This window comes from Scyliorhinus canicula, chromosome 6, assembly GCF_902713615.1.
Source record: "Scyliorhinus canicula chromosome 6, sScyCan1.1, whole genome shotgun sequence".
In the NCBI taxonomy this organism is placed as follows: Eukaryota; Metazoa; Chordata; class Chondrichthyes; order Carcharhiniformes; family Scyliorhinidae; genus Scyliorhinus; species Scyliorhinus canicula.
The window spans coordinates 40390181-40403069 of record NC_052151.1 but is presented as its reverse complement, the minus strand read 5'-3'; the positions used below and the strand labels follow the sequence as shown (position 1 = coordinate 40403069).

Genomic DNA, 12889 nt, shown 5'->3' with positions numbered 1-12889 from the left:
ATGCAAGGGTTCTTCAAGCGGTGGCAACCGTTCCTAGACTTTCCAGTGGAGTGTTAGAAGATGGTCAGCAGCAGCAGCAACCTGAGAAGGGGGGGGGGGGGGGGTACTATGTGTTTACTATTGTATTTATTATTGTTTATCGTTTAATGGGGGGCATGTAGTCGGGGAGAAATGTGTGATATAGTTATAATTGGTTTATTTGTGCATTTTTTGTTGTTTCTCTTATTTTTGTAAGAGGGGGTTTTGTTGAAAATATGTGAAAAATTTTGAATAAAAATTATTTTTTAAAAAAGGAAGGAAATCTGCCATCCTCACCTGGTCTGGCCGACATGTGACTCCAGATGCACATCAATGTGGTTGACTCTTAATTGCCCCTTCAAGGGCAATTAGGGATGGGAAATAAATGCTGGCACAGCCAGCAACACCCACGTCCTATGAACTAATTTTTAAAAAAGGGCACTGAGGTGCATTTTTGTCAATGATGTTTTGCCAATTTTTGGATTCTTTCTATGCCTGCACAGAGTTAAAGTTAGGTACAATGAGCTGATTTCTCAAGCTGTCAAGAATGGATATTACAGTCTGGTTGATATTTTCACTTGGGAACCTAGTAGAGATGTGCATAGTTGAGGCAAGTGTTGGTGCAGAGTGTTTATTGCCATTATAGTTTAATGACATGTTTCGCAAACTTGAATAAGTTATTTTCCTTGGGACAAAGAAGGCTGAGGAGTGACGTGATTGATGTGCACAAAAGTATGAGTGGAAGTGATAGTGGACAGGATAAATTTCTTTCCCCTGGTGGAGAATTCTAGAACCAGGGGCATAGATTCAAGATAAGTGGCAGAAGGTGCAGAGGGGACATGAGGAAAAACCTTTTTACACAAAGGATAGTGGGAGTCTGGGATTCACTGTCTGAGTTGGTGGTGGAGGCAGAGACCCTAAACACTTTTTAAAGGTACCTGGACTTACACCTTCAGTGCTTTAAGCTATGGATCGGGTACAGAAAGGTGGGATTAGAAAGGGCTACTGGGTGTCCTCAGGTTGACACTGACCAGATGGGCCGAATAGCCTCTTTATGTGCTATAACTTTTCCATAGTTCTATTTAAAAATAAAATTCCAAGTTCAGGGCAATTTAGCATGGCCAATCCACCCACCCTGCAGATCTTTGGGTTGTGGGAGTGAGACCCACGCAGTCAGGGGGAGAATGTGCAAACTCCACACAGTGACCCGGGGACGGGATCTAACCCGACTTCTTGGTGCCATGAGTGATTCTATGATTCTAAGGTCGGGTGAATATTGACAATAGGAATAAAATAAAGCAATCGGGAAGGGTTCAATAGAAAGAGAAAGGTGATAAGTGTAAGAGAGGGCTAATGGAATGAGCTTCTTTCCTGCTTCATTAAGCAATGTGGACTTGGTGTTTAAGGAGAATTTAGACTGACAGAGGGAAAGAATTGTCTGGGTGCCAGGGTTGGTGCGGAGAAGGAAACTGATCTTCTTAAAAATAGCTGTAACCATGGTAGAGGTATGTGAGTTCCACAGAAATCCAAGGATATAGTGGTATCCAAAATGTCAATAGATAAATAAGGAATAAATGGGTGGCAGTTGGTTGAATTTGATAATGGAGTTAAAGGCTGTGGCAAAGGTGCTGAGGGTCCTGAAGAGTTAAGGAAACTGCTTTCCAATGAGCATTCTAACCAGTGATTAGCAGAATTTATAAACAGATACTTTGACTCAGAATGTAAAAGACTGATCCAGATGTGTCGCAGGTTGTTTTTCAATAAGGAAGCATAACAGAAGGCAAGATTGAAGTAAGAAGCGGTCCCAGTTTTGATCGTAATTGAGATAGGAAGTGTTTTAAGCCAAGCGAAATAGCATCTATTTCCCAATGTGGAATTCAGGGTCAGAAGAGTGAAAAGGCAGCATTTGAGGCAAAGAAGTGCTGCAAAAATGCTAACTGATTAATGGCACTAAATCAATGGAACCGGCATGTAGAGTATGATTTGTTGCAGATTATTCTGCAAGAGGCAAATATAGGAGGTCAGAAAAGGCCAATGTTGAGAAAAGAGAGACAATGAAAGAATTAAAATTGGTGAAGAGGATAAGGTCAAGGAAATTAGCGGAATTACAGGGCTGATGAAGAGAAGGTTGATTGAATTTGAGATAATTAAGAATAGCCAAAGGTCTAGCATGAATGCAAATCTGATCCGTAGAACAGGAGGCACAGAGTCATTGCTAATGGTGAGTACTCAAGTCATCAAGAATAGTGGTTCAGCAGCTCAAGTTTAGAGTTGATTTCTGTTTATATATTTAACACTTGCACAAAAAAGATTAGAACAAATGAATTTGCTGAGATTAAGAAAAAATATATGCAGCAGCAGGAGTTATGGGTTGAGCTGTATGGACGCGTTAAAACAGGGTGATCAGATTGAAAATATGCAGGTCGACCTACTTTGGATTAGAAATTGGAGCAAAAAATCTTCAAGGGGGGAGAAATCAAGAGTAAAAATTTGGGTTTCATTGTGAAATGATAATGAGGGTGAATCATCCAGAAATGAAAGTGAACTCCATTGAAGCCTGAGAAGATGCTATTAATGTTATTACATACTTGTCATGTGAAGTGCATTGGATGCAACCTTAGTGCAGGCGTTAGCACATGCGCACAGTAAACATACTCTAAATATGCAGATCATGATACACATCAGCAAGTAACACTGATTTGACACCAATGTTCCATTTTGGAGCTTGACAGTCCAGCCAATGCCTTCTCCTTAGCTTGTGCAGTTGAATGTGTGTTAAGCAGGAGAGACCCACCCCCCACCTCGCCCCGACTATCAGCACTTATTAAAGGGACCATCAAGTATTTACAGGTTACCTGCTGGTTGATTTCTCCTGGCTGTTGCTACAATTCTGCATATTTTCAGTTCTTTCCATAAGGTGTTTCAAACGTTTACAAGCAGTGGTGTAGCAGATGCTGATGTATTTGGATTTGGGTTTATTATTCAGTGTACCGAGGTCCAGTAAAAGGTATTGTTCCGCGGTTTCTCCAGTTGCTTATATCACCATTGTGCACCCTGAAGCCTCTGCCCGCTCCCTCCCACCCATTCTCTCGAACAACATGAGTCAGAGCACAGGAGGGAGATAGAGAACCGAGTGGTGTGGTGTGACGACAACAATCTCTCTCTCAATGTCAGCAAAACTAAGGAGCTGGTCATTGGCTTCAGGAAGCAAAGTATCGTACACACCCCTGGCTGCATCAATGGTTCCGAGGTGGAGATGGTCGACAGCTTCAAATTCCTCTCTCCTGGTCTACCCACGTCGATGCTGTGACCAAGAAAGCACAACAGCGCCTATACTTCCTCAGGAAACTAATCCGGAATGTCCACATTGACTCTTACCAATTTTTATAGATGCACCATTGAAAGCATCCTATCTGGTTGCATCACAGCCTGGTACGGCAACTGCTTGACCAAAACCATGAAAAACTTCAGAGAGTTGTGAACACATCCCAGTCCATCACGCAAACCCGCCTCCCATCCATTGACTCTGTCTACACCTCCTGCTGCCTTGGGAAAGTGGGCAGCATAATCAAAGATTCCTCCCACCCGGCTCATTCACTCTTCCAACTTCTTCCATGAGGCAGGAGAGACAAAAGTCTGAGAACACTCATTAACAGGTTCAAAAACAGCTCCTTTGCCACTGTTACCAGACTCCTGAATGATTCTCTTATGGACTGATCTGATCTCTTCACACATCTTTACTACTGAGTAGTAATACACTCCGTATGCTCACCCTTTGCCTGTGCCCATGTATTTACATTGTGTATTTATGTTATGTATGTCCTATCTGGACTGTACGAAGAACAATACTTTTCACTGTACCTCAGTACAGGTGACAATGAAACAAATTCAAATACCCCTCTGCAGACATTGTGTCCTCTGTGCACTTCGCTCTGCCACTCATCTTATTGTCATATGCGAACTTTGACACATTACACTTGGTCTCCAGCTCCAAATCATCTGTGTATATTGTAAACAATTGTGGTCCCAACATTGACCCCTGAGGCACACCACTTGCCACTGATGGCTGACCAGAAAAACACCCATTTATTCCCACTCTTTGCTTTCTGTCAGTTAACTAGTCCTCTAGGCATGCTAATACAGTACCCATAATGCCATGCACCTTGATCTTATGCAGCAGTTTTTTGTGAGGCAGCTTGTTGAATGCCTTCTGGAAATCCAGATGCACCACATCCACTAGTTCCCCATTGTCCACCATGCTCATAATGCCCTCGAAGAATTCTAATAAATTAGTTTAACATAACCTGCCTTTCATGAATCCATGATGTGTCTGCCCAATGGGTCAATTCCTACCCAGATGCCTCGTTAATCATTAGTTATCCACGTTTTGTCTACCTCCTTTTTTAAACATTGGCGTCACTATTCTGTTTTCCTACCCCCCCCCCAGTCCAGCGAAGTTTGGTAAATTACCATGAGTGCATTTGCTATTTGCCCCGCCATTGCTTTTAGTACCCTGGGATGCATTCCATCAGGGCCAGGATATTTGTCTACCTTTAGCCCCATTAGCTTGCCCAACACCATCTCCTTAAGTGATAATGATCATTCTTGGGTCTTCACCTGCCATACACTCCTTGCCATCAATTATTGCCATGTTATTTGTGTCTTCACTGAGAAGATCGACACAAAATACCTGTTCAATGCCTCGGCCATTCCCTCATTTCCCATTATAAAACCTGTGCCTCACCAGTGCAGCTGCAGGCAGATGAAAAGTCTTTAACCTCTTTTCTCTCTCCACTGATGCTGCTAGACCTGCTGAGTTATTCAGCATTTTCTGTTTTTAATTTTTGTGTTCAGAAGCGATAGAAGGCACAGCAGAACAAACAGTTTCCCAACATGTGTCCTGTTCATTTACAAGTTGAATGATTTCAAATTGAAGTTATAATGAGCTAGTTGTTATGCTGGTATTTCACACACATTAACATTCTCTCAGATTATGTCTCTCCATGGTTTCTCCTGTTCTGCAAGTTGGAAAAGCTGTATTAATCATGGAGAAAATGAAGTCTTTGAATTAAGAATCCAACACATTTGTTCTGTATAAATAGAATACCTGAGGAGTCATGATTTAAAAATTTTTTTATTCTGCTTCAAAAGTACAAATATTTAGTATTTTTTGTATTTGACAAATTTTGGAGAATTTTCAATGTTCTAATTGTTTTAACACCAGTTACTTAAAGTTGTTTTAGTAACAATGGCCAACATGGATATTTTAATTTACTGTACACCGTGTTACGTTCATGGGAGCAGTGAACCATTTTACTGGCAATCCACTGGCAATACTCAGTCCATCCAGTCAACTATGTAGTTTGTAACTTGATCCCACCATGATAATTATTCAATATTTTTATTCATTATTTTTTTTAAAATTTAGAGTAGCCAATTATTTTTTTCTTTTCCAATTAAGGGGCAATTTTAGCGTGGCCAATCCACCTAACCAGCACATCTTTGGGTTGTGGGGGTGAAACCCACGCAGACGGGGAGAATGTGTAAACTCCACACGGACACTGACCCAGGGCCGGGATTCGAACCCGGGTCCTCAGCACCGTAATCCCAGTGCTAACCACTGCGCCACATGCTGCCCTCGTGTTTACTCATAATTTAACACGCACAATTTAGATAGCCCATGTCGCTGCATTTACCTTTATAAAACATAGTTTCTATTTGTTCTGTTAATTACTGGTTTCCTTTATAAGTGATTCAACAGGTTTCGTTTTTAATCTTCCAATTGTAGATAGCATCATTTGATCATCCTTCATGAAATAAGTAATTCAGTAATAAAAAGTTTGCGCATGAAAAAATTTAATTTATCCTGTTACATTTGATGGTGGGATGCTTCATATGTGAAGTGAAGTGAAGTGAACCAAGATCACACTAGATTATAGCTTTATTTCTGTTTCATAAGGTCACAGATATTGCTGATGCTATGATACTGAAGCAGCTTTTTGAAAATCTATTCCAAAATGGTGTTGTTGTTGTCGCCACGTCCAACAGACCACCTGAAGGTAACACCAATACAAAATTGTTTAAATACAATTATGTTAATCTTTGGTAGTAGAGTATCACTGGTTGAGCATTGGCGCACACATTAACAACTACATTAAGCATAGGTTTGATTCCATCATGCTGCTGTGTTGCAATCTTGCGATTTAATGAAGAGCGGGGATGCTGAATGTTGAGGAGCTGCTTGTCAATGATGAATCGGGGAGGATGAGAGGGAAAATTGGAGGGAGAGCTGCACTCGGCTCACGCCTGCCATTGACTTTAAAGCTGCATTTATGGGGGTTGTGAGCAAATATTCCATTTGCTCGCTGAAAATGATGTTCGGAGACCATGACAGCTAGAGAATAAACTGAGCAATTCATACTGTTTGAAGGAGAAAGGAAAAATTAACTTGAGTCTTTATTTTGTTTTTTCTCCCCTACCCTACGCAAATATTGTCACATGACTGAGTTTAACTTGTTGCCTTAGAGGCATTTATATTTGTTACCTTTTCCATTCTTTGTGTTTTCAAGTTTGCATTTGGATCATTATTTTTGTGTACTCAACCAATTTGAAATGAGCTTTTCCACCTCTGCATTGAGAGAACCTTAATATTTGGATGCATTTCTATTGAATGGAGAGAGAGAACAAAAACTAAATCAGGTTAAGTTCTCATCAAGCTTTATTGTACTTAAAAACCTGCAAAAATACTTTCTGTTCTATTGAACAGTAAACTATCCTACATGTGTTGAGAGTACCCCAGGCAAACTTGCATGATGCATAACATTCAAGAACTGTCAATACTTCTTCCCACATATGCACCTTCTGAAACTTATTCACCAAGGTTGGATAAACTCTGGTAACATGCCTCAATTTATGGACATTGAAATGTAAGAGTAAGTTAACTCGAGGAGGTTCAATTCTGGGAATCCTTATCTGCCTTAATTATTGGGGTACTTGTACCTGTGATGGAATTGATAGTCAGCATTACAAGAGTTGCTGCAGTGAAAGACAATCAGTTAAGGTCTTCACTATGGTCTAAATGGCTTGTAGGTGTATCAGCATAATCCAGCCCCAAAGGCGGCTGTGTATTTAAGATATTAAATCAGGTGTACATATATCGGCTGCACTGGACAGTGGATTTTCATGACATTTTAAAAAGTGTACACAATTTATTGTTGTTATGGCACAGCCGATGGTAAGTGCCAGGCCACCCAAATCCCAAAGAGAAACTTGGAACAGCTGCCAGAACAATTTTGTAATTGGAGTATCATGAGGAGGTTTTCTGAAGACAAGATAAGTAACTCTCAGACCAATTGTGATAATTTTATGTTATTACATGTTAAACATTTATTAAAATAAGGAAAGAAGAAGAAAATCACATTTAAAAATACAAGAACACGGTTACTTTCAAACCATTTCCTAAAAGATTTTGGTTTAAATGAACTCCGGGCTCAACTTCCTTTCGATGGCAGCAGTCCTTATAGATTTTCTACTCTATAAAATTCCAGTAACTTTACTACACAAAGCCCTGCTGCTTTAGGGCACTGTTTTTCAAACTGTTTTTCCGGGGACCAATTTTTAGCAACTGGCCGACCTTCGTGACCCACCGTTTTCTCTAACCTTTAATGCGAGAGTGAGCCTGCTTGGTCCTCACGATCTCACTCTAATCAGGTACACAGGAGGAGAGGACTATGCGCATATCGGGTGCAGGATTCAGCCGGTTCTTTTGTGCCGTCTTCATCATTGTGAGGACGGAAAATCCAAACTTGCACATGTAGGTCGTTGTGAAGGACAAAAGCAACAAAATGCTTGTTTTACTCCGCTCCGGATACTCCTCGGAGATGCTACTCCTGAATGCTGACAGTTTCATTGACTTTTGCCCTGTTTTTAATGTGTTGTCGAAGCTGAGGCGCAGAGGTTCAGTCAGCTTCATTTGGCATCAGGCTTGCCAGTCCATTGACAGTTTCTTTGATGCATTGCAGCAATGTGGGGAATATGTAGTAATTTTGATTTTGCACTCGCAATTGCCAAACTTTCAATGACTTTTGGATAGATGCGATTTCTTCACAGTGCCGAAAGCTATCATCATCCTTCGCTTGCAATTTGAGTTTCAGTTCATTTACAATTGAAAATATGTCTGCAAGGTAAGACATAGTTAGCATCCAAGTTTCATCAGCAAACGAATCAGCCAGAGGACAATTTCTTGAGGTGGAAAGTGTGGATTTCGTACCTCAGTTCGTAAACTCTGAGTCACTTCCCTGTTTACTGATCATGACAGTAACTCTTCAAGCGGATAAAGTCCACCATCACTGTTTCGATTCAGTGCTTTAATGTAGTCTAAAAGATCAGCAAAAAACTTATAGCCACCCTTCAGTACACAGAGGGCGACGATGTGATGATTCCCCATGGCTTTCAATTTCTCCCTTGCCAAACGTTCAGTTCTGTCCATAATTAAACCAGGAAGAATTATACTCTCTCCAGATCATTGAGTAATGTTTAGGGATGCAGAACAGATTGAGGTCATAGACTTGTTTATGATCAGTGATCAGTCAGCTGCCGCCATGCTGCGATCATACTTTGACCCCAGGATCAGGTCCCAACACTCCCAGTCCGCATGCGCACTGATGAGCGGGGCACACGTGCGCAGTGCCCCCGCATTTTATTAGCTGATCACGGCCGCCATTTCTAAAGCCGCTCGCAGCCGTCATTGTTAAAAGCCGCTGCTGCCGCTGTTGCATGTGAATTCCTGCGATTGGGAACAACGTGATGGCTGGCTCTGCGACCCTCCCGAGACCCTCATGTGACCCACCCGGGGGCCTCAACCCCCACTTTGAGAATGCCTGCTTTAGGGTGTTCTCTGCGGGTGACAGAAAACTGGTGTTCACAGGTCTGGCTTCATCCACACTCTGTCCTGTTCGAATTCTCACCAGCCACCAGACAGTCTTCAATGTATCCTTAAATCAGTTTTTCCATTTAACTGTTTAGTATAATCCTTTTAAAAGTTTATTTTCCCAGAATTGATCAACTCCTTTTATTTTATGGCTACTATATTTTACAAGTAAACTTACACTATATTTTCTCTCGTCTATTTACAATCTTTCAATTGTATATCTTCCCTTTTGAAACACAGCAGCTAACTTCTTATTTTGTCTTATGTAAATTTCTACTCAAGCTCTGCTGCCTCTCCGTTCATTACCATATCAAACCACTTGCCATCACACCCTCCTTATTGATGTTTGACTTTTGCAGCTTATTTGTCTCCAATTCAATTAAGCCAGTCACGCCCCCACAAGCTTGCTTCCCAGCGAAATATGACAGTGATATTGCAAAGAACAAATATTAAATCTTCTGATTTTCCTGACATTAGATTTAAAGCTGCAGCTACAGAGCCAGATCTGTACCCAGTCTCAGCTACCCTTGTGCCAGGTTTAATTCCATTGTGCAGTCCCCAGTCTCTTTTTCCCTCAGCACTGTTCATGGCCCCTTCTACTCTGCAGTTTCTTCCAGCTCATGGTCTTGTTAAACCTTCACTTTTTTTGAACTTGTTAAACCGTCTCCTTTTTTGAACATGGTGATTTCATTGTTACCATACAGTTGCAGAAATGTTGCTAATTTTTCAGTACGTTGCCTCAAGTACCCATTAATCATGTGAGATGGACAGTGAACCTTGGTCAGCTGCTTAACAGTGTAGGCCATTGCAACTGATCCTGTTGCCTTGACACTACACAACCACGGTTCAAGCAGGATGAACTGGACAACAGTTGGGGCAGAGCTTGCTTTTTTACCTTGTGGTAGTACTTAAACCATTAATTTTAAAGAATTGGAAAAATGTAATGCATCATCGATATTTCAGTGAAACTGTTGGCAAATGCTTACGTTTATGAACATTTGGTTGCTCGAATCTTCTACATTTTCCTACCTATTTTCTCCCTTCGTGTGAAGATGATGATGGCACATGGTCCTACAAATGCTATTCTCGATATTGACAAATGACAAGCCAATTATCCACAGGAACATCTGCGATTATGAGTGACTTTAAACTGCATATAGATTGGGCGCATCATATTAGTCACAGTACAATAGAGGAGGAACTTCTGGAGTGTATACAGGATGATTTTTTGGACCAATACGTTGAGGAACCAACAAGGGTACAGGCCATCTTGGACTGGGCATTGCGCAAGAATTAGTTGACAATCTAGTTATGCAAGAACCCTTGGAGATGAGTGACCATAATATGATAGAATTCTTTATCAAAGTGGAAAGTGAGGTAGTTGGGCAGCATGGTAGCACAGTGGTTAGCACAATTGTTTCACAGCTCCAGTGTCCCAGGTTCGATTCCTGGCTTGGGTCACTGTCTGTGTGGAGTCTGCATGTTCTCTCGGTGTCTGCGTGGGTTTCCTCCGGGTGCTCCTGTTTCCTCCCACAATCCAAAGATGTGCAGGTTAGGTGGATTGGCCATGATAAATTGTCCTTCGGGTCCAAAAAACGGTTGGGTGGGATGGCTGGATTACGGGGATAGGGTGGAGACGTGGGCTTAAGTAGGGTGCTCTTTCCAAGGGCTGGTACAGACTCGATGGGCTGAATGGCCTCCTGCACTGTAAAATCTATGATTCTATGGTAGTTGATTCTGAGGCAGGGGCGGAATTCTCCGACTCCCTGCAGGGTCGGCGAATCGCCCGGGGCCGGCGTAAATCCCGCCCCCACCGTGGCCGGAATTCTCCGTCACCCGGGAATCGGCGGGAGCGGGAATCACGCCCCGCCGATCGGCATGCCCCCCGCGTCGATTCTCCGGCCCACGATGGGCCGAAGTCCCGCCGCTGACAGGCCAATCCCGCCGACGTGGTTTAAACCACCTCTGGTGCCGGCGGGATTGGCGGCGCGAGCGGGCCCCTGGAGTCCTGGGGGGGTGCGGGGCGATCGGAACCCAGGGGGTGCCCCCACTGTGGCCTGGCCCGCGATCGGAGCCCACCGATTGGCGGGTGGGCCAGTGCCGTGGGGGCACTCTTTTTCTTCCTCCGCCGCCACGGCCTCCACCATGGCGGAGGCGGAAGAGACCCACCTACCGCGCATGCGCCGGTGGTGACGTCAGTGGCCGCTGACGCACCGGCGCATGCGCGGACCAGCGAAGGCATTTCGGCCAGCCCCGACGCCGGACGGCGTAGCGCCAAAGGCCGTTGCCGCCGGTTTTGGCGCCATCGGCGTAGCGGAAACCACTCCGACGCGGGCCTAGCCCCTGAAGGTGCGGAATTTGGGGGGGCCCGACGCTGGAGTGGTTGGCACCACTCCGATACGCCGGGACCCCCCGCCCCGCCGGGTAGGGGAGAATCCCGGCCCAGGTTCCTGAACCTCAATAAAGATAACTGTGATGGTATGAGACATGAGTTGGCTATGATGGACTTGCAAACATTGCCGAAAGGAAGGACTGTGGACTGGCAATGGCAGGCATTCATGGAACGAATAGGTAAACTCCAAAAGTTGTTTCTTCCTTTATGACAGTAAGAAGTCTTACAACACCAGGTTAAAGTCCAACAGGTTTGTTTCCAACACGAGCTTTCGGAGCGCAGCTCCTTCCTCAGGTGAATGGCGAGGTATGTTCCAGAAACATTTATATAGACAAAGTTAGAGATGCTGGACAATGCTTGGAATGCAGGCATTTGCAGGTAATCAAATCATTACAGATCCAGGGAGAGGGATAATCACAGGTTAAAGAGATGTGAATTGTCTCAAGCCAGAACAGTTGGTAGGATTTTGCAAGTCCAGGGCAGATGGTGGGGGGTGGATGTAATGCGACATGAATCCAAGATCCCTGTGCGGAACTTAGCTATAAGTTTTTGCTCGGCAATTCTGCGTTGTCGCGTGTCCTGAAGACCGCCTTGGAGAACGCTTACCCGGAGATCAGAGGCTGAATGCCCTTGACTGCTGAAGTGTTCCCCGACTGGGAGGGAACATTCCTGCCTGGTGAACGCCGGCATCTCCACATCATTCCTTTATGACGCAAGAGTAGAAAGGGAGTTGTGGCCAAACCATGCCTTGCAAAGAAAATTAGAGATCGTGTTAGATTCAAAGAAGACGATTATAAATTAGCAAGAGAAAGCAATAGACCTGAGGAATGGGAACAGTTTGAAATTCAGCAAAGGTGGACCAAGGGATTGATTAAGATGGGGGAAAATACAAAATGAAATTAAGCTAGTGGAAAACAAAAATTGAACAAAAGCTTCTATAGGTATATAGAGGGAAAAAGATTGATAAAAACAAATGTAGGACCTTTGAGTCAGAAATGGTGAAATTCATAACGGAAAATAAAGAAATGGTTGAGGAACAAAATTGTACTTTGATTCTGTCTTCACAAAGGAAGGCATGATTAATTTCTGGAAGTTCAGAGTAACACAAGTTACTGAATGGATTATCCGGCGGCGTGATTCTCCGTTTTGCCGGCAGCCCGGGGGTTTCCCAACGGTGTGGGGCTGCCCCACAATGGGAAACCCCATTGACCAGCCGGTGTAACGGAGCATCCCGCCGGCGTGGTGAAACAGAAATGTGAAGCGCCGATGGTGGAGAATCCAGCCCATGGTTTTGGGGAAATCAATGGGATTGATGGTGGATAAATCTCCAGGGCCTGATAACCTTCATCCCAGAGTACTTAAGGAAGTCGCCCCAGAAATCTACTAGATCCATTGGTGGTCATTTTCCAAAATTGTTTGTACTCTGGAATGATTCCTAGAGATTGCAAGGTAGCCAGTATAACCCTGGTATTCACAAAGGTTGGTAGAGAGAAAACAGGGAACTATAGACCAGTGAGCCTAACGACATAGAACAGAACAGGCCCTTAAGC

The 12889-nt window shown here is 43.5% G+C and overlaps 1 protein-coding gene across 3 annotated transcripts in view; it reads left to right on the top strand.

Annotated features, from left to right (window-relative positions):
• afg1lb (AFG1 like ATPase b) overlaps positions 1–12889 on the top strand; it is a 223421-nt gene that overhangs the window by 116098 nt on the left and 94434 nt on the right. For all 3 annotated transcript variants that reach the window (XM_038799216.1, XM_038799213.1, XM_038799214.1), the window contains one exon: positions 5978–6077. In XM_038799216.1, the coding sequence (XP_038655144.1) occupies positions 5978–6077 (100 nt within the window). The remainder of the gene's footprint in view (positions 1–5977; positions 6078–12889) is intronic.